The 20,420-nt window shown below is 39.7% G+C and overlaps 1 protein-coding gene across 6 annotated transcripts in view; it reads right to left on the bottom strand.

Annotated features, from left to right (window-relative positions):
- FRMD4B (FERM domain containing 4B) overlaps positions 1-20,420 on the bottom strand; it is a 336,491-nt gene that overhangs the window by 4,191 nt on the left and 311,880 nt on the right. For 5 of the 6 annotated variants that reach the window (XM_030867699.3, XM_060308019.2, XM_060308021.2 and 2 more), the window contains 10 exons: positions 19,523-19,661; positions 18,901-19,042; positions 17,633-17,766; positions 17,417-17,536; positions 16,024-16,252; positions 13,476-13,532; positions 11,701-11,848; positions 7,787-7,906; positions 5,803-6,614; positions 1,765-1,897 (listed from right to left, as the gene is read on the bottom strand). In XM_030867699.3, coding sequence (XP_030723559.1) covers positions 1,765-1,897; positions 5,803-6,614; positions 7,787-7,906; positions 11,701-11,848; positions 13,476-13,532; positions 16,024-16,252; positions 17,417-17,536; positions 17,633-17,766; positions 18,901-19,042; positions 19,523-19,661 — 2,034 coding nt within the window. The remainder of the gene's footprint in view (positions 1-1,764; positions 1,898-5,802; positions 6,615-7,786; positions 7,907-11,700; positions 11,849-13,475; positions 13,533-16,023; positions 16,253-17,416; positions 17,537-17,632; positions 17,767-18,900; positions 19,043-19,522; positions 19,662-20,420) is intronic. The other variant, XM_060308018.2, reaches the window with a different exon arrangement.

Here is a 20,420-nt window from a genome sequence, read left to right as displayed (position 1 = left end):
TTTAATCCATTAAACCAACTTATTGGAATGTGTCCTAAGGAAATAATCTAGAATTCAGACAAATATTTTGCACAAAGTATTGTATTTTATTTACAATAAAAAAGGGAAGAAAATTTAAAAGCCATTTAAAATCAAACTATGGGGAACTGTTAATAAAGTACGGCATATTTATTGAGTGGAATATCATATTGGTTGCATAAAATAAGGTTTAAAGAGTTTCGTAAAAAAAAAATGGGAACACATTTTCTACAATGCGCTCATATTATGTGCACACGTACACATACACAATAGGGGTCTTTAAATAGTTTCTAATTTCCTGTATATCACGCCCCTTCTGACTCTGCTATCAAGCCATGTTGGCCTGGCTGTAATAGAGGGACAGACTTTGTAAAAACAGATTGTCTCTAAAAATGTTTAACACTTCCTGAGTCCTATGAAAGTGGTGTTAAGGATATGAGAACGGTCTTATGCCCTGAATGGTTTGTTTTATATCATTTCTAACTCAGTCAACAAAAACAAAAGTGAAAGTATACAAACAGGAAAATTATTTGCAAATGTATTATACAAAATGATTAGAACTGAATTGAAAAAGTTCAGCTCAAATTTTGGGCCAAAGTCTTCCTGCTCTTAACTCATTTGCAAGCATTATTTACAGAAGTCCAAGCTATCTGACGTCCTCTGAAGTATATTTTCATTAAAATTCTATTTTGAGCATGCCCTTTGTTGAGTTGAGACAATTGGCCTAATATTTCAAGCCAAGAAAAACTTTTGCTAAATATGGAAAAGAAAAACAAGCTTTTGGGGTTGAATTATCTCCAATTTGCTTAAAACATTGAGTGCTTTAGTAAGAAACTAACCTCAAATTCACCAGTATTCACCTTTAAAAGTTATTGTCTATGTAATAAGCCTCCTATGCCTGACGCAATCTGACTTAAAGAAAGCAAAATTAAATTTTCTTAAAAACAAAAAGAAACAGAAAATGCTTTACTTCTTGGCACCAGGGGTACAGACTATATTCTGTGAGAAGGTGATGGAGAAAAATGACCGCTTCAAGTTTAACTCCTCCCATGTATGCAAAGAATTGAAAAACCAGAGTTTGCAATCTTTTTAATAGTCACATTTTAACAAAGTGACCTTGTCTATTTCCTCTAAATGTTTACAAAGAACTACTATGACAGACACACAGGACAGCTGGCTGCGTCTGTTGCTTCTTAATGAACATAGGGTTAGACACAAAAAGGCAGCAAATGTTTGAAATCAAGCCCACCAACTGTCTATGAGGAATCTTGGTATGAACAGCTTTTTCTGGGATAGAGATATTTTTCCTGCAAGGTTCCAGAAAAGTCTTAACTGGGTATATCAATAGTACAGTTTGAAGTATAGCAATTAAAAAGAACCCTTCAGACACAAAATTTAATGTACAGGACTCTAAGAAGAGGGTCAGATTTGAATGAGCTAGATTGAGCACCAGTGAGCTTTTTCTTAAAGGGCCAGATATTTTTGGCTTCGTCGGCCATAAGATCTCTGTTGCAACTACTCCACTCTGCCCTCATAGTACAAAAACAGCCATAGGTAACATGTAAATGAATGAGCATGGCTGTTTTCCAATAAAAATTTATTTATAAACATAGGTGGCAGCCGGTTTTAGACTATAATTTGCCAACCCTTGAGCTAGATTACTTAGCGTTCATAAAATAAAACTAGATTCCTGAATTCTTTAGACCAGGAACAGGGTACTGAAAGTTTTAAGCATGCCTTTCTCACCTGCCTGGAGAGGGCAAAGGATTATAGACGTTGCCATAGCAGCTGGTGTAGGAAGAATGTGCCGGGGTCTCGTATTCAGATAGCCCTATAGTTAGCTGGGTCCTCCAGTTCCCGGAAGCATTTGTAGAAGACACTAGAAAGAAAAATGAAAAAAGACAAATTTAGTGGGACTGTTCAAAGTGAGAATTGTTTAGGCCATTTAGATGTACATTAATCAGCTGTGTGCAGAATAGAGCTTACAAGCCAATGTTGGGAACCAACAGAGTTCCTATTCCAATTTGGTTACTTACAGGCCGTGTGACATTGGGCAAATAGCTTATGCTCTGTAAGCCTTAGTTTCTTTGTCTGTAAAGTGGAGATAATAATATAAATATATTCTGTATAGGGATGATACCAGGATTAAATAACCTAATTTGTGCAAATATTTAGCACTGTGCCTAGCAATAAATGATAACATTATTGTTATAAATGTGAATAAAGTTAATTGAAAGACATACTATAAAAAAATAACCCAAAAGACAAGCCAGAAAAAAAAATCTCATATATTGAAAGAATCTTCCCAGTGTCCCAGTCAGGCTATGGTGGCTGGACAGCTTCATAGGCTCAATTGTAAAGGTAAGATGACAAGTTTGAGTTTCTGGAGACCTTTAGAGGAAAAGCATTCCATACGTTGACTCGTTGAGACTTGCCCGTTCCCCAGCCAAAGGCAATATTGGGTCACTAGCAGCGTCAAGGCACATTTTTGCCTTTTAAAAAGAAGTTTTGGGGGTGGGGTAGGGAGGGAAACTAGTATAGGAAAGATTTCAGGAAGAAGAGATTTAGTTCTTCTGCGGGACTAATCTGTAACAAGACAAGGGTATACACAAAAAGGAATGAAATAATGCCATTTGCAGCAACATGGATGGACCTAGAGATTACCATACTAAGTGAAGTCAGTCAGACAGAGAAAGACAAATATCATATGATATCACTTCTATGTGGAATCTAAAAAGTGATACAAATGAACTTATTTACAAAACAGAAACAGACTCACAGACTTCGAAAACAAACCTGGTTACCAAGGGGAAAGGTGTGCGGAGGATAAATTAGGGATTTCGGAGTTAACAGATACACACTACTGTATAGAAAATAGATAAACAACAAGGACCTACTGTACAGCACAGGGAACTCTACTCAATATTTTGTAATAACATCTATGGGAAAAGCATCTGAATATATAGATACACACATATACATGTAAAAGTAAATATATATAGGCATGTATAACTGAATCACTTTGCTTTATATCTGAAACTAACACAACATTGTAAATCAATTATACTTCAACTAAAAAAAATTTTTTTTTAATGGTTAAAAAAAAAATAGACATGGGCATCATTTGGGAGCAAAACCCAGTGAATGCCTCATCGCTGGGCGTTTGCTGTCCTGTCTCTAAAACCAGTCCTGCCCCATGCCTGGGCTGCATAACGCCAGGCCAGTCATCCACGACTCAAAAACCCCACACTGTTCCTGGAGCCTCTTCCAGCTCTTTCCATTTCCTGCTCCTGGAGGCCAACCTCTTCCTCTTCTCTCTCACACCCACAAAGCACATGTGACAGTGTGAGACAAACACATTTCAAAACTCATCTGTGGTCCTGCATGCCACAAGGCTTTGACTCAAAGATGTAACATTCCCACTTTAAGCTTCCAGGAAGGTTTCATAACTCAGAGGCGTGGTGGTTAGGATGTCTGAGCTGTGACCGAATTCCTACTCTGCCACTTAACTAGCTTGGGAGCTCGGGCAGGGTCATTTAAACGCTCTGAGTCAGAACTGCCTCAGCTGCAAGAGTAGAATAATAATAATACACATAACAACAGCACTCGTTATGTAGAACTGCTGCATACATTAAGTGGGAGAGTACACATAAAGCGCTGAGCAGGTCGGGTGGCACAGGGTTAAGTTGCCAATAAATGGTGACTGTCCTTACTAGTAAAACTGAGTCACCCAGAGAGCCTTTAGGTGGCTGGAAGAGATTACAAAACCCCTGACTAACTGGCAAATAATCGGAAACTTATCTCTCTATGAGAATGATGCGTGCCTGTTATAAAACATTTCTGTAGCTATAAACTGTAGACAGGAATGAGGAAAATTCCAAAAGGGAATTCTGGGAGCACTGATTCCATCCGTCTTATTCCTTAAAATGTGATGCCTTTTGGCTTATGGGGCCAAATCCTGCTGGTATCAGCAAGGTTCACACTCTCACACTGGGTCCTGGAAGTGTTATCTCCCTTCTCACCTTTGCCCCAGTCCTGAGCCACCGGCCAGGAATGTTGAAGTTTCTGAGTTACACCTGCTTCTCCCTGGCCTCGCTGTTTAAAGAGGCATCACCCCAGTGCTGTGCCCTGATGACCATCCACATGCACCCCAGCCCTCTTCCTTTGGTTTCTGCACGTTTCTCATGCAACACCCAGAACTTGAGGGGGAAGAAAGGCATTCTCTAATCAGAGCCACAGATAAGAAATAACTACAGGAGGCTTTTCATATGTTAGATGTGGTAATAAATGGGAAGTCCAAAGCAGAAGTCCAAAGTCCTGGACAAATACGAGAACACTAGAACCCAAATAGAAATCTCCATGGAGATGCCTCTTGTCAACAACATTAGGAAACTTTTAAAGGAATACTTTTCACCGAAGATCACACAATGATTCAGGGATCCCTGAGCTATGTCTCACTAAGGTGTCCTGCTTGAAAGAGGGGGCAAGACTCATGACCTCGGTTTTTCACGTGGTTTGAGAATTCAACCATTTCTTAGAGCTTTAATGTTGCTTAATTTTCATATATTCCTCTGGCTGCTAAGTAGACTGTGAATTCATCCAGGCCAGGAACTGGCTTGAAACTGGATGCTCAGTATCTACGCCTGCTTGTTTGCTGAATAAATGAAACCCCGGGCAGACTCTCCATTTAGGTCCCCATTTCTCTCCTTAAAGTATGCCTAGCACAGCTGGAGGTACGCAGTAAATCCTCCAGGAACAGTAGTGGAGTTAGGGACCAAAGACAACACGTGAAGAGAACACCTCTAATCCAAATTATCTTTGAAAGTCCCTTAAATCAACCATAAAGTGGAATACATATGATTACTGAATTAAGACCTGCAAAGTACTTAGAACACTGCCAGGAACAGTGGTTAGTAAATGCCACCTCCTATCAGACTCATTAGAAGCCTTACACAGAGACCTGAGCATTTGGAATGGACAGCCTTTAGATAATCCAATTCCTAGTTGTGAACAGGGAAAGATGTATAATATTGAAGTATAGTTGATTTACAATGTTCTGTTAGTTTCAGGTGTACAGCACAGTGATTCAGTTTACGTATACATATATATATATAGGTATGTCTGTGTGTGTGTGTATATATATGTATATATATATAAAATGTTCATTTTCAGATTCTTTTTTTTTTTTTTTTTTTTTTTTTTGCGGTACGCAGGCCTCTCACTGCTGTGGCCTCTCCCGTTGCAGAGCACAGGCCCCGGACGCACAGGCTCAGCGGCCATGGCTCACGGGCCCAGCCGCTCCGTGGCATGTGGGATCCTCCCAGACCGGGGCACGAACCCGTGTCCCCTGCATCGGCAGGCGGACTCTCAACCACAGCGCCACCAGCGAAGCCCCATTTTCAGATTCTTTTCCCTTATAGGTTTATTACAAAATATTGAGTATAGTTCCCTGTGCTATACAGTAGGTCCTTGTTGGATATCTCTTTTATATATAGTAGTGTGTATCTGTTCATCCCAAAGCCCGGAACACTTTAAAGAGATGTGATTGTCAACGGAAGACCTAGAAAAGATAAAAATGTATGAAAGCCCCTAACCCAGGGCAGCACAGAGAGTAGGTGCTCAATAAATGTTTGTTGGACTTGAATCTGTGGCTCTACCCAATGGCTACCACTCTCCTGACCTTGGGTCCTGGTCTCGCGACCCTTGAGGGGAGTTGGTTTGGAGTAGGTGGGGAACATGAGGTAAATGAAATCTGGATATCAAGTGCCTCTGCAGTATTCTTACCTGAAGAGTAGGAAGACGCTCGGCTGCTTGGAGAACAGGGTACCTGTAGCCCGGCAAAGCCCAGGCTTCTCTGCGATCCCCTGTCCGAATCAAAGCTAGTCTGTGTGCTGTGGCCCTGCTCCTTTTGCCCAGAGGCCCGCTGGTACCAGCCACGCAGGTGCTCTGCCACTAAGGCCTTGTGGATGTTTTTGGTGATGTGCTCTGACTTGGCAGCAGCCTTCCTCGGCAGCCGGAGAGTTGCATATGGGTTATGGGGCACCTGGTCGACCTCGTCTTCATGAAACGACCTGCTGTAGTCCCTTGGGTGGTCATATCCATAGTGGGCGGAGGACCGGTAGGAAGGATTGACACTGTACTGTCCTTCAGTGTCGTTCTCGTAGACGTAGCCACCACTGTAATACAAATCACACTCTGCATATGGCGTGTACCCGGCAGTGTAGTAACTGGAAGAAGGCTGCTCCTGACTCTTTGAGTAGACGCCATTCTTCAGACTATCCTTTTGTGCTAGGTTGGGCATGCTTCCTGAATTTGAAGTGGAAACGTTCTGTTTCTTGGACCTTCTCCGACCCCTGGAGCGAGTGTCCAGAGTTTGGGTGGTGTAACAGGGTCCGGCCACGGGTGTCACGCAGTAATACTCTGTGCTCGACTGGCTGGTATAGGAAGACCCGTCATCCAGGATTTCTGTGCTGCTGCTTCTTTGGGATTTGGAGAGGGAGAGAAATGGCTTATCGTGGTCCATCTCAGAGAGCAGATGAGACTGGGACTCAAGGCTTCCACTCCGCTGGCGGCAGTGCTGAGATGAAGATTCGGGTCTGAAAGAGGAGGAAGCAAACTTGTAAAAGACAAACAGGGAAACGAGGACCGAGGGAAGGGAAAAGAACACCATGTCGAACGATTTAATAGCTCCTGAACTGCACTAGGATTTTTAAGGTTTCCAAAGCTGAACACACAACAGAAACCACTGGGTTCACATGGTCAAAATGAGAAAAGAAATCAATTCTGTCAATTGGGCAATCCACATCCTTCCTTGACAATAGGGAAGATAAACTGATGCTGTATAACCTACGTCAAAGCCTAAGAAAAATCCCACATGTCTTTGGAGGGTTCTTTCTTCCAACAGGATAGCAGGATACATAGACTAGGGCGAACACAGCATTTGTTGGGGAACAGAGTCTGGCTTTGACATTGGAGGCATCTGGGTTGAGTTACGGCCCCATCATTTCCCAGCCGTATGAATGTGGACAAGATATTTAACTAATCTCCCTCCCTCCTCTGTAAAATGAGGAAAAAAACAGTATCTAGTAACTCCAGTCAGACTTGTTGCGGGGACTAAATAATATAGTGCATATAAAATAGCACGGCCTTCGGTAAACACTTCAAAATGTTGCTACTGTCATTATCTTCATCCTCACCATTGAATAACAAATGGTAATGTCCAGCTGGAAAAATTAAGGCACAAAAAATCCAGTATCTACCCAAACCATGTACATTTTCAAGCACATTTTCTTGGCTCACATATTTGATCTGTTAAGTGCATAGAAAGTGTAGAGCCATAAAATAAAGTCCCACTGCAGAAAGTGATTAAAAACACAGTGAAGGGACTTCCCTGGTGGCGCAGTGGTTAAGAATCCGCCTGCCAATGCAGGGCACATGGGTTCGAGCCCTGGTCCGGGAAGATCCCACATGCCGTGGAGCAACTAAGCCCGTGCGCCACAACTACTGAGCCTGTGCTCTAGAGCCCGTGAGCCACAACTACTGAGCCCGCGCGCCTAGAGCCTGTGCTCCACAACAAGAGAAGCCACCGCAATGAGAAGCCCGCGCACCGTAACGAAGGGTAGCCCCTGCTCGCTGTAACTAGAGAAAAACCGCGCACAGCAATGAAGACCCAACATAGCCAAATTAAAAAACAAACCACAGTGAAGTAAAACAAAACCTTAAAGCAAAAGTCAACAGAGAGAAAGCGACTGGAATGAAGCCCTCTTACTGCAAGTGGCTGCTGCTGTAAGCGTTCCGGGTGAGAACAGGTGTGGTGGGCACGCTTCGCCCTCCCTGGGGCCGCCTCTCCAGAGTTCTGTAAGGACTGCTGTGCGTCGACAGCATTTCTCTGTGACGGTAAAAAAAAAAAAAAAAAGAATTCAGGAAATGAGGAGCCGCCTAACATTTCTGGCAAGCTTGTTATAAGCTGATTAGAAACTTATTGGAGCGGGGAGGGATAAATTAGAAGCTTGGGATTAACAATACACATGACTATATATAAAATAGATCATCAACAAGGACCTACTGTCGAGCACAGGGAGCTCTACCCAATATTCTGTAATAACCTATAGGGGAAAAGCATCTGAAAAACAAGAGATATATGTATATGTATAACTGAATCACTTTGCTGTACACCTGAAACTAATACAACATTGTAAATCAAATTTCTCCAATATAAAACAAAATAAAAAGAGCCTGCTGTATAAAAAGATAAATAACATTCCAAAAAAAATAATAAAATAGAATTAAAAATAAAATAGCTAACCAACAAGAACCTACTGTATAGCACAGGGAACTATACTCAATATTTTTTTTGCGGTATGTGGGCCTCTCACTGTTGTGGCCTCTCCCGTTGCAGAGCACAGGCTCCGGACGCGCAGGCTCAACGGGCATGGCTTACGGGCCCAGCCGCTCCGCGGCATGTGGGATCCTCCCGGACTGGGGCACGAACCTGTGTCCCCTCCAACGGCAGGCAGACTCTCAACCACTGCGCCACCAGGGAAGCCCTACACTCAATATTTTGTAATAACCTATAAGGGAACAGAATCTGAAAAAACTACATCTAGGTATAACTGAATCACTTTGTTGTACACGCGAAACTAACACAACATTGTAAATCAACTATACTTCAATTAAAAAAAAAAGGAAGGAAACTTACTGGAAACTGAAGGAATGGGAACATAAAGAGATAACTGGGAAAACTGTATTTATGGCTTAGTATCCTGGTGCATCACAGATGAATCTTAGGGGAAGCACAAGTGATGTGATTCTGAGTCATAAATATGAAGGAAAAAACTAAAAGACTTTTAAAAAAGGGTGTATTGAATAAAATAGATTGGAAGCAACGAGAGCAGGAAATCCTTTCTCTGTAAAGAGCCTCACAGCAAATATTCTTGGCTTTGTGGGCCAGATGATCTTTGTCGCAATGACTCAACTCTGCCCTTGAAGTAAGAGACCAGTGTAGACAATATGTATGTGAATGGAGGTGACTGCGTGCCAATCAAATTTGACCGTGGACACGTAAATTAAAATTTCATACAGTTTTTATGTCACAAAATATTACTGCTTTTGATTTCTGTTCCAGTATTCAAAAATCTAAAACCATGCTTAGCTCATGGACCATACAAAAATACTCTGCAGCATGAATTTGGGTAGTGGACTGTCATTCACAGCATCCTTAAATCACTTTGTCCACTTTCCAGCACAGTGAGAACACAATTTGAAGCTAATTTTTTAATTAAAAATGACTTTGATTATACCTCACTTGTTACAAAACCATGTCAAGTTCATTGCAAAAAAGTTTAAAAATACAGATAAACATTTAAATGTCCATAATCTGGTGCCTCAGATAAGTCAGAACACTAAACATTTTCAGATATTTTTACTAAGCATATATACTTATAAGCATTTATACTTTTATTGGGATTAACACACACACACTATTATATATAAAATAAATAACCAACAAGGACCTACTGTATAGCACAGGAAACTATACCCCATATTTTGTAATAACCTATAAGGGAAAAGAATCTGAAAAAGAATACACACACACACACACACACACACACACACACACACGTATGTATAACTGAATCACTTTCCTGTATGCCTGAAACTAACACATTGTAATACAACTATACTTCAATTTAAAAAAAGCATTTATACTTTTAACAACAAAAAATGAGATCTTACTGTATATTCTCTTTCAAAACCCACTTAAAAAAATTTCATTTAACATTTTATGTCACTTAATATTCACCTACACTGTTATTTTAATGAGTTTATAGTATTCCAGTGTAAAGACTGACCATAATTAAACAATCCACTAGTTGAGCATTTGGGCTGTTTTCATTTGTTACTAGTATAAACAATGCTAGTTTAAACAAAGCATCCTGTAGTTAATTCAAGGGGAAAAATTCCTAAAAGCGAAATTGCTGGATCAAAGAGCAAACCCATCTTAAGCTCTTGGGGATGAAGGCATAATAATTTTTAAGATAATGATTTTCCCAGTTATAACTCCTCTTGCTGAAATAGCTTTGTTTTCCCTAATATAATAAACACACTTGTCCAGTGTTATCTGATAGGACTTTCTTCAATTATGGAAATGTGCTATATCTGTGGTACCCAATATCAGCCATCAGCCACATGTGCCTATTAGGACTTGAAATGTGGCTGGTAGGACTGAGGAACCGAATTTTAAATTTTATTTACTTTTTTTTTTTTTTTTTTTTTGGCGGTACGCGGGCCTCTCACTGTTGTGGCCTCTCCCGTTGCGGAGCACAGGCTCCGGATGCGCAGGCTCAGAAGCCATGGCTCACGGGCCCAGCCGCTCCGCGGCATGTGGGATCTTCCCGGAACGGGGCACGAACCCACGTCCCCTGCATCGGCAGGCGGACTCTCAACCACTGCGCCACCAGGGAAGCCCTAAATTTTATTTACTTTTAATTAAATTGGACAGCACAGCTCTAGACACCTGGATCTCTTTTGTTTAAGGCAACAGTTTTTAGATGCTAATCTAAAAACTTGGGCCAATATGAGATGAAAGTTTTCACTGGTCTTTGACAAATTAGAAATATAACAAAATGTGGGTTTTCTTTTCATAAGAGAAAAATTATTTAATCTAAATAATCTTCCTTTATTTTGAGACTAATTTCCATCTTCCCTGAGATGCAATATAATATTGGCTAAAATCACATCACAGGCTTTGGAGTCAGGCTACCTAGGTTCAAATCCCAATTCTGACATTTACTAGTTGACAAACCCAACAAGTGATTCATGCTTTCTCGTCCTTGGTGTACTTATCTATAATTGGTAAGGATGGTAGTAATACAGTCAGGATTGTTGTGAGGATTAAATTTATTAATACATATTAAAACACTTCAAGCAGTGTCTGGCACATAGTAAGTGCTCAATAAATGTTAACTTCAAATTATTATTATTATTATTATTACAACGATGACTGTATTTTGGATATGTAAAGGTCATTTTTTTTTTTCATGAAATCGTAGTGCTGTTTGTTTGAACATTCTGATTAGACAAAGTAAAAAGTTGGTAATCCTATCTTGAGCCCTATGTAGAAAGAAAAATAAATAAAACTAGTATTGATCCCTGCAGCCAAATTCTGGGAACCATTGATTGGTCTGTCATCTTTTAAAAAGTTATTGCCCTGTTGTTATTGCCCTGATAATATTTACTTGAGACACTTGAGAAGTTGTATTAATCTACTTTACAGACTAAAAATGTACTGAAGTCCCATTTTCCTTTGAAAGTTCAGAAGTCAGTTCTCTCACTTGGTTTGGAAGAGTGGTATTTAATGACAGTTTCCTGAAACCGTGGGTGATGAAACAGAACTTTGGACACTATACCCAAATTCAGATTATAATCAATGTTCCTATAATTTAATATAAATCAAGTAGACTTTAAAATCAAGGAAACACCAAATACTTTTCAAAAGATCTCTTTAAAAACACTTCCACTTGCTACCAACAATAAATAAGTGGGTTAGTTTGTATGCTTTGGTTTTACAAGATAACACTTTCTGAAAGAATAAAAAGGATAACGCAAAAACGGGTTGACTATTTTGGAGAAAAGATCTCATAGTGGCAAGGCATTCACCTCACTGATAATGTGACTTCTTACCTGGACTGTCTGGTATCCACAAACTGTTCATTCATGGACGACTTTCTGAAATGGATTCTCTCAATCCCGAGAGACTTGGGAGGAAGAATTCTTGGAGAATGAGGTACTGAACTTGATCGCTGCCCAGCAAGAGTACAGGTGTCACTGGCTATAATAAGTAAATTGAATGAAAGAATAAGTAGATAAATAAAAAAGTAAACAAATACCATGCCAAAACCTCCCAAAAAAGAAAGTGGAAGATTTGTCTGGTGAGCAAAGTGGTCTTCCAAAGATGATATTTTTAAAAGTACCTACGTTTCAGGAAATTAATTTTTATATTTTATACAATAGAAAAAAAATTACTGAATGTTCTTGTGGGGCCTGACCCAACTTATGCCAACTCAATAGGTGGCATGCTGAACAAATAAATCTCTCAGGTGGAATGGGTGATACTATACTATACTTTTCTAGAATTATATTACAGAAAAACCTCAGTGTGTAAGGGGCCAAGAGGAAGCTGGTCTGTAAAGTGGGCCTGGATGAGTTTTGTTCAGCTTTACTTGTAAATTTGTCTTATTTATTTATTTTTCGCTGTGTTCGGTCTTCATTGCCGCATTCAGGCTTTCTCTAGTTGCAGCGAGCTACTCTTCATTGCAGTGCACGAGCTTCTCATTGCAGTGGTTTCTCTTGTTGCAGAGCACAGTCTCTAGGTGCACCGGCTCAGTAGTTGTGGCACACAGGCTCAGCTGCTCCGTGGCATGTGGGATCTTCCCGGACCAGGGCTCGAACCCGTGTCCCCTGCATTAGCAGGCAGATTCTTAACCACTGAGACACCAAGGAAGCCCTGTTCAGCTTTACTTTTAATGTTCTTAGGCCTCCTTGGCTGACCAAAGGCTCATCCTATCATTAAAAGTGATGAATCTGATTTATGGTGAGTCACTAGGGAATTGTTGTGTCTCCCACTGGTATTTGTATTTCCAAAGAAGAATGGCAAACATGATCAAACCTCAGCTCAAAGGAAGAATTCTGAAATGGCAGACTTTCATGAACGATTCCATTTGGGGGAAGATAAAGCAGTAGGGGTTAGTGGTTCCCCCAAATTCTTTAAATCACATCAAATAGATAGCGAGCTCCTCTATTTAAGCACAAGGAATGGATTACAAGGAAATACTCTATCACTTGAAATGAAATCCATTCCATCATGAAATATGTTGACCACAGGTCATTACAATAGATACAGTCTACCTCTAGGAAACCAACATAATGACAGGTAACCCAATTTCTAAAATGTGTGTTTCTTCCTAAGAAAAATAAACTCCAACTTAACTGGAATAAGTAGACAGTGATAAACTCTTCATTATTTCCTGGTAGTGTAGTGTACCCTACACAACACTAATTTCCTGGTTTTGGTATTGGACACTATCTATATAAAATGTCACCAGTAGACAAAGCTGGGTGAAGGACTCTGTATTACTTACACAACTTCTCTATAGTTACTTCAAACGTTAAAAAAAAAATCCTACAGAGCCTTACAAATCCTTATCAAGATACCTATTCACTCCAGTTATGGTACTCTGATTCCCTGAAGTCATATGATTTGTACGGTACTGTATTTAATGCTGAGCTAACCTGTGTAGACGTTAATCCTAATCCCCCGTTCCCAGCCATTCTGCATAAATGTAAGTTAGCTATCTACTTTTCCCAGAAGAATAATAAACAGACTTTACTTAACTCAAAAATATTCTTAATATTTCAGAATATATAACATTTTAAACTGAAAAGGGGGAGCTACTTACAATCATCATAGGTGGTAGTGTCAGACAAGGAGCTACCTTCTGATGGGATTATGTCTTCTGTGAATAAAATAAACTGCCTTTAGTACAATGGTACATTTGCACACCCTTAATAGTTCAATAAAACCCTTTGCAATGGAGTGCATCTTATTTTTATTTAGATAAACACAACTAATTGCAGTGCATTAGGAAGTTAACTATTGTAAGAATGAACTCATTGACTACTGAAGGTATAAACATCTTATATACTGTACAAATATTACATTGGATTATTTATTAAAGTGGAACAGAGTTTGAGAACAGTCCTTTGAGAATCTACTATACTGTTAGGATCATTTATTTTTTTGAGCCCTCCCCTGAAGAGAAGGGCTTTTTCTTGATAGAGTGTGGTGGTCACTTGCGCTGCATAAGCTTCTCAATCAGACCAGGGTTTCTTAACAGTGGGTGGCACTACTGACATTTTGGACTGGATGATTCTTTGTTGCGGGGGGGGTGGGGTGGTGGTGGTGGAGGAGGGTGGGTGCTGCCCTTTGTACTGTAGGATCTCCAGCCTCCACCACTGGATGCCGGCACCACCCCACCCTCAGTTTTGACAATCAAACACGTCTGCAGACATTGCCAAATGCTCCCTGGGGCGTGAAACTGCCCCTGAGTGAGAACTACTGAAATAGACAGACCTGGGTTCACATCCTGGTTTTGTCACTTACTGGCTGTGAGACCCAGGGCAAATTACTTAATCTCTCCAAGCATCATTTGGCTCATCTCTACAATAAGGATAAGAATAGTACCTAGTGTTTAGTGCTTTGGTGAGCATTAAATGACGTAATAGATGTAAAGCCCTTAGCCCAGCTCCTGGCACAGGACAAATGCTCAATAAATGTTAGCTATACTTACTACTTTGGTTCCCTAAACACAGCATGCTGGTGAAAGAACTCTGGTGGTTGAAAATGCCCATAATGATCTGATTACTACTGGTGCCCATCAAATGTTACAAAATGGGTTTAGCAAAAAGCGATATCTCAGATGTTGATGTACTCTGGCAAGTCATTCCATACTCAGCGTCAATGATGGGCAAAGTTACAGGCAAACACGACACCTCAGTGTAAGCTTCAAAGCCATTATGAAGTGAATCTCCACATCCAGTCTCAAATGTTAATCTCTATCAGAGCCAGGAGGACTGTCTCTTAATTGGACACACAGTAGAGCTTGAAGGCGAAATGCCAGTAGAGTCAGCTGTCAGGCAGGCTTTAAAAAAATCCACCCGATATATGCTCAACCATTGGCACCAGCGCTGCCCAAATGTCAGTTACTGAAAAGGATAACATTTGAATCTTCCACAGCTGGGGATGAACGGGCCACAACAAATGGCTATGGAAGTCAAGTGCACGGCTAATCATCCGTCTCTGTAGGTCCAGAAGGTGGCCAGTGACTAGGCCAACTGGATTTCACATTCAGGGTCAAAGCCATCCTAAATTCCCCAGCTGTAGTTGACACACACTTGTGTGTTGATGTCTGTGCATTCACTTTCCTAAAAGCCGTATCTCTGCTTTGCAAATCATATGCTCTGAAGCTGAGTACACTTTAAACCTGATTACCATATTTTGTCAAATCTAAGATGTATCATTACTTGATGTCCCAGTAAAAAAAGAAAAAAGCACTGCCGATCATAACTGTAACACTCCATCTAGTATAAGAATTATAACAATTTCACAGATGTTTAAATGGGAAAAAAAAAAAGTCTTGGAATCAAAGAAATAGAATCGTATTTCAACCAGTGATCAAGGCTAAAAGTCGTGCTAATAAATATGGAAGGCCAATTGGACTTGAAATCGACCTAAATGAGATGTTTTTCAGTTTACTTTTTTCCTGAATATTAAAGTTTTAGATATATAATGTTGAGAATTTTGAAAATATGGAAGATAATTAGGAAGAAAATTAAGTGACATGAAATTCTACAGCTATTAATATTCTGAACTCTTTCCCAATTAGTCTTTGTGTGTATATAATTATACAATGTCAGGACCATGTTATGGTTACAATTTTGTATTCTGCCTTCTGCCTTCCATAATATAACATGAACATATGCCCATATCTTTAAATAGCCTCCATAAATGACAATAACTGTAAGAGCTCTTTTCTATCCATATATGTTGGATAGGTCCTTAAGAAAATGTATGGTCTGCTGCATTAAAAACCTTTGAGAAACTACTAGGTAGGGCCCAGCTCTCTTAATATCCTGTGTTTTCAAATGTATTTCTTGCAGTGACATCAGGCCAGTTAAAGGTGAATCCGTCTTATTAGGAACCAACATTGCTATGAAAGCTCAAAATTAAAGCAATGCAATAGTATAGTATTACAATAGTAAGAAGGTCACTAAAAACCAAGTTAACGTACTTGTAAGACTGAAATTCCAAACCATTTTTATCCTAAGAAACTCATAATTAATCCTGTTCTTTCTTTTGTCTCTTACCAAAGGAACTGGTCTGGAAATGGTACATTCCATCAAGAGGATTGACTTATGTGACTCTAAAAAACCTTACTAATTACTAACCTGGTAAGATAACTGATGCTTTCTGGCTGGGTTTCTTTCCACATCTAATTCGGTATTCATTTATTGCATTTTCGATCTCCTGAAGCTTTTTCACTGCATCCGTGTAATCTTGCTTTCGTTTTTTCTTCACAGTTTTACAAAGATCTGGCTCGTTGGCAAGTTTCTTTGCAGCTTCAACCAGCTTTTGCTGTATTAGGAAATTGCTCTCCAGTTCTTGCAAAGCAGGGTCCTGCATTTACATGATGATACTGTTTTATTTTTATGGACACACACAGTCACTGTGATATGTACTAGATAATAACATTTCTCTTTCTCATGCGCTCTCAAATCAGATGCTCTCTGAGAACAAAATCCTAAGTTTTACTGCTTAGGTATTCTCAAACACTTTCCTAGAAAACAAGACCTCCCTCCTCCATTTACTTTAACTGAATAGTCCAACTCTCTGTCTTTTTCAAAGAAGGGAATGGCCTTCCATTCATTCAGTTGGTTGGATGAAGATCGTATTTTTCAAGAAGGGATACTTCACCCAAGATTCATAGCCAGAGAATGCTACATTCACATGCACAGCTTTAGAAACAGATAAATTGAGGTTTGATTCCTCTTTCTGGGTGATTCCTGGTTGCATGACCCTGGACATATTGCTTAATTTTTAATGCTTCGATTTTTTTTTTCATTTTTAAAAGGGAGATAACACCCACCTTATGAAAGTATGGTGAAGATTAAAGGAAATAATGTATGTGCATTGCTTAGCTCAGAGCTGGGTATACAGTGAACACTCAATAAATAGCAATGCTCACTTTATTATTAATGGAAACTGCTATCATTTTCTAAAGCCAAGATGGCTAAACTTCTGCAAGAAACACGAGTAGGGTCATAGTGTCTGATGTCATGCAGATGAGAAAGTACCCTCTATATTGGCTAACCAATATTTTAACTTTATTATACCCAAGTGCTATACATGTGTTATCTCACTGAATACTCCTTGCATCTCTCAGAGGGAAGAACAATCATTACCCCCATTTTATTGATGAGAAAACCCAAGAATTGAGACTTCACAGAGGGTCAACGATCTGCCAAAGGCTACTTGGTTTTAAGTGGGAGACTCTAGTGCTGGAAGTCTTAATTCTTATAATAATATTTCTCAATTTATAAACATTTAGCGTTCATTTAGTGCTCTTTCTGTCTGGCGGGGGTAAAGTCATGAGAGAGAACTCAATTTTAACTAGACTGTGCATGAAAGAAAGAATTCAACTTGGTCTCCATGATCACTTTTAACTGGTGAGATAAAAATGTACAGCAGTAACTCAAAAACCAAAGGAACAAGTCAGCCACACCGAACTGACAGCATTTCTGTCTCATTGTTGATAGACACGCTCAGAGCTGGTGTTCATACCTCTTCACTCGGCAGCAAGTTGTCATCTAATTTGAATGCGGTACCTACACGCCTTCTGACGTGAGGAGGTTTCTCACCTATGTTCAGTGGATACTCCTTTGGCATTTTGCCTGTGAGCTCCTGTAAAACAGGACAGAACCGAGAGGGAGATCACTGACCCTGGCTGGAACTGTCAAACACGATGTGAAGTGCTCCCCAAGAGCAGAAGACACTTACAGCCTCCCGCAAACAAATCTTCTTAAGCTCTTCAACTTTTTTCAGAAGTTTTTCTTGCAACAGCTTTTCTTTCTTCTTGAGTTCAAGGATTTTCTCTCTCTTTTGCTCCTCACTGACTTCTGAGTCTTGAGAACCTGGTGGGGATTGGGAGGGAGGGCAGAGAAGGTTTACGCACGGCATGTTTCCTTCCTTTTTTTTTTTTTTTTGCAGTACGCGGGCCTCTCACTGTTGTGGCCTCTCCCGTTGCAGAGCACAGGCTCCGGACGCGTAGGCTCAGCGGCCATGGCTCACGGGGCCCAGCCGCTCCGCGGCATGTGGGATCTTCCCGGGCCGGGGCACGAACCCGTGTCCCCTGCATCGGCAGGCGGACTCTCAACCACTGTACCACCAGGGAAGCCTGTTTCCTTCCTTTTTAAAGGACAAGGGATTTTTAAGCCAAACCTGCTGTTTAATAATAGTTTATTTCTTTTCTCCTTGTTTCTGAACATAATAAAAGGAAACTGGAGAACATTTTCTCATGCTTCTGGGCATTAAACAGAGCCTGGTAATAAGATATGCCTTTTGCATTTTGGCTCAGTCATTTTAGAAGCAATGATAAAATGCTTAGTGTTTCAGACACACCCAAGGAAGAAATTCATTTTTCTGAGCAGGAGAGAAGGTAAGATGTTCCTTGAGATAGTTGTTTAGAATGTTCTTTTAGAATGTAAGCAAGGCAAAGGAATATTCTATGCTTCAGGTTCACAAGCTGACAATGGGATTTAGATGAGAAATTATTTTTAGTGAAGTTATGTATACTTAGTGAGACTCTTATCCAAAATTTCTACAGAGGAAGGGTTTAGGGGCAAAAATCACTTTGGGGGTGAGGTGCGTTTGAAGGCTGTAGTCATGGTTCACTTTATGTTAAATGGAGAATTAGATAACTGTTTGTATCAAAAACTACATATTGGGGAAAGAAAAAGCTTATGAACCTTTTGGGGAGAAAATATTCTTGCAAGCTACCCTGAGGCACTCACTACCTTAGTATCTATTGTTAATTATACAAACTGACTTTACTATTTAACTTTCTTCATACTCTTTTTTTTTTCTCTTCATACTCTTTTAAAAATTAATTTCAAAATTTATTCAAAACCGCAATATACTGTAGGTTCCATATGCTTATTTATTCCCAAAATCATGGGTTAAAAGATACATTTGAAAGTGGTTTACAACGAAAAATATGTGAAATAACATAAAGATCGCTTGCACGCTCTCTAATCCAAAAATATTACCTGAGGAGATTAAACTGCCGTTGCTTGCCATGATGAACTGACTTTTTGCCTCTAGTGTCACCATTTTGGAGACCCTTGGTGTTCCCGTCTCAGTCAAATCCATTGCAATATCGTCTAAACTCCTGGCTGAAGGAATTTTTGCCTAATATAACATTGAAATGGAATTCATTCAGTTAAACCTATTTCAAATTAATAAAGCAATTCAGTTACTATGGAATAAAAATGTCAACACGGAGGACAATATAAAATTTTTATATACAAAAGTGATATTTTTCAGAACAAAAATATAAGATTTCAGTTTTGCAGTTAAAATGTTTTAGTAACTAGGCATGATTCTTTCTCATGGTATAGTTCAATCATTAACATTAAAACATCCTGAGTGTACACACATACATGCATGCCACAAAGTTGGCAAATCTTACAGTTTTCAGATCAGGTTATACGTTGCCCGCTTCCTTAAATGTAAGAAAAATTAAAACAATTGGTAGTAAAGCTTAAAAAAACAAAACTCAAGGAACAAAAACCCACGTGCTTGCATCTTTTCTGAGAAAGCTTATCTTGAGAACACAAAGCCAATGAGGGACAGGACTCTGTCCTTATAGAAATGCTTCTAGTTACTTACTTTGCTTTGCTTCCGGTCCAAGTAAAACTGATGCTGACTAATCGCCATTACCCAGATGGACTTGATGAGAGAAGAGTTCGCATACCACGTTTGCACAAAGAGGCCACTTTGCCCAAAGGTCCTTCTGGATACTGAAATTCTGAAAGAGTAAGGAAAGCACTCAAACAATCTGTCTCGGGCCCAGCATAACATAAAATGTACCCAGTGGGTAATGTAACAAAGCTTCCCCTTAATTGTTTGGGCTCTGCCAAAACTCTTTTGCTCTCAGGGGCCAAGCTTCTGATTTTCTCCTTTTATGAGAAAACCAACCCCACCTGGGTAATAGCTCTCTGTCAAAGCAGCATATTAAACAACACATTCACACACTCAAAAGCAGATGAGAAAATGGGAAGAGAATTTGAAAAAGAACAGATACATGTATACGTATAACTGAATCACTCTGCTGTACACCTGAAACTCATACAACATTGTTAATCAACTATGCTCCAACATAAAATTAAAAAATAAATTAATTTAAAAAGGAAAATGATTACTAATATACCAACTGTATGATATTTTAGAAGAACCTAAGTCTAGTATGGTCACGTGCATAAATACACACATTCTGCATTCTGTATAGAAGCATGATATTGGAAATAACAGAAATTAAATATTTAAAAAAAGCAGCAGATGAGAATTAGCCACATTAGAGGCTGTAATAAAAACGTTTAGTTAAAGACCATAGGATGTGCGACCATCACAAGAAGGCGGGAATAAACGTGATAATATTTTAAAGACAAAGCAACCAGGATCTGCGGGATCAGCACCTTCCTTAAGGTAAGAGAGCATCTCAGGTCTAGGTAGAATTGTCTGGCTCTGGCACTGTCAGAGGATGAACATAATAATATGATGCATGTCC

Source organism: Globicephala melas, chromosome 11 (genome assembly GCF_963455315.2).
Source record: "Globicephala melas chromosome 11, mGloMel1.2, whole genome shotgun sequence".
In the NCBI taxonomy this organism is placed as follows: Eukaryota; Metazoa; Chordata; class Mammalia; order Artiodactyla; family Delphinidae; genus Globicephala; species Globicephala melas.
The sequence above is the reverse complement of the archived record's forward strand: the minus strand, read 5'-3'. Positions and strand labels throughout refer to the sequence as shown.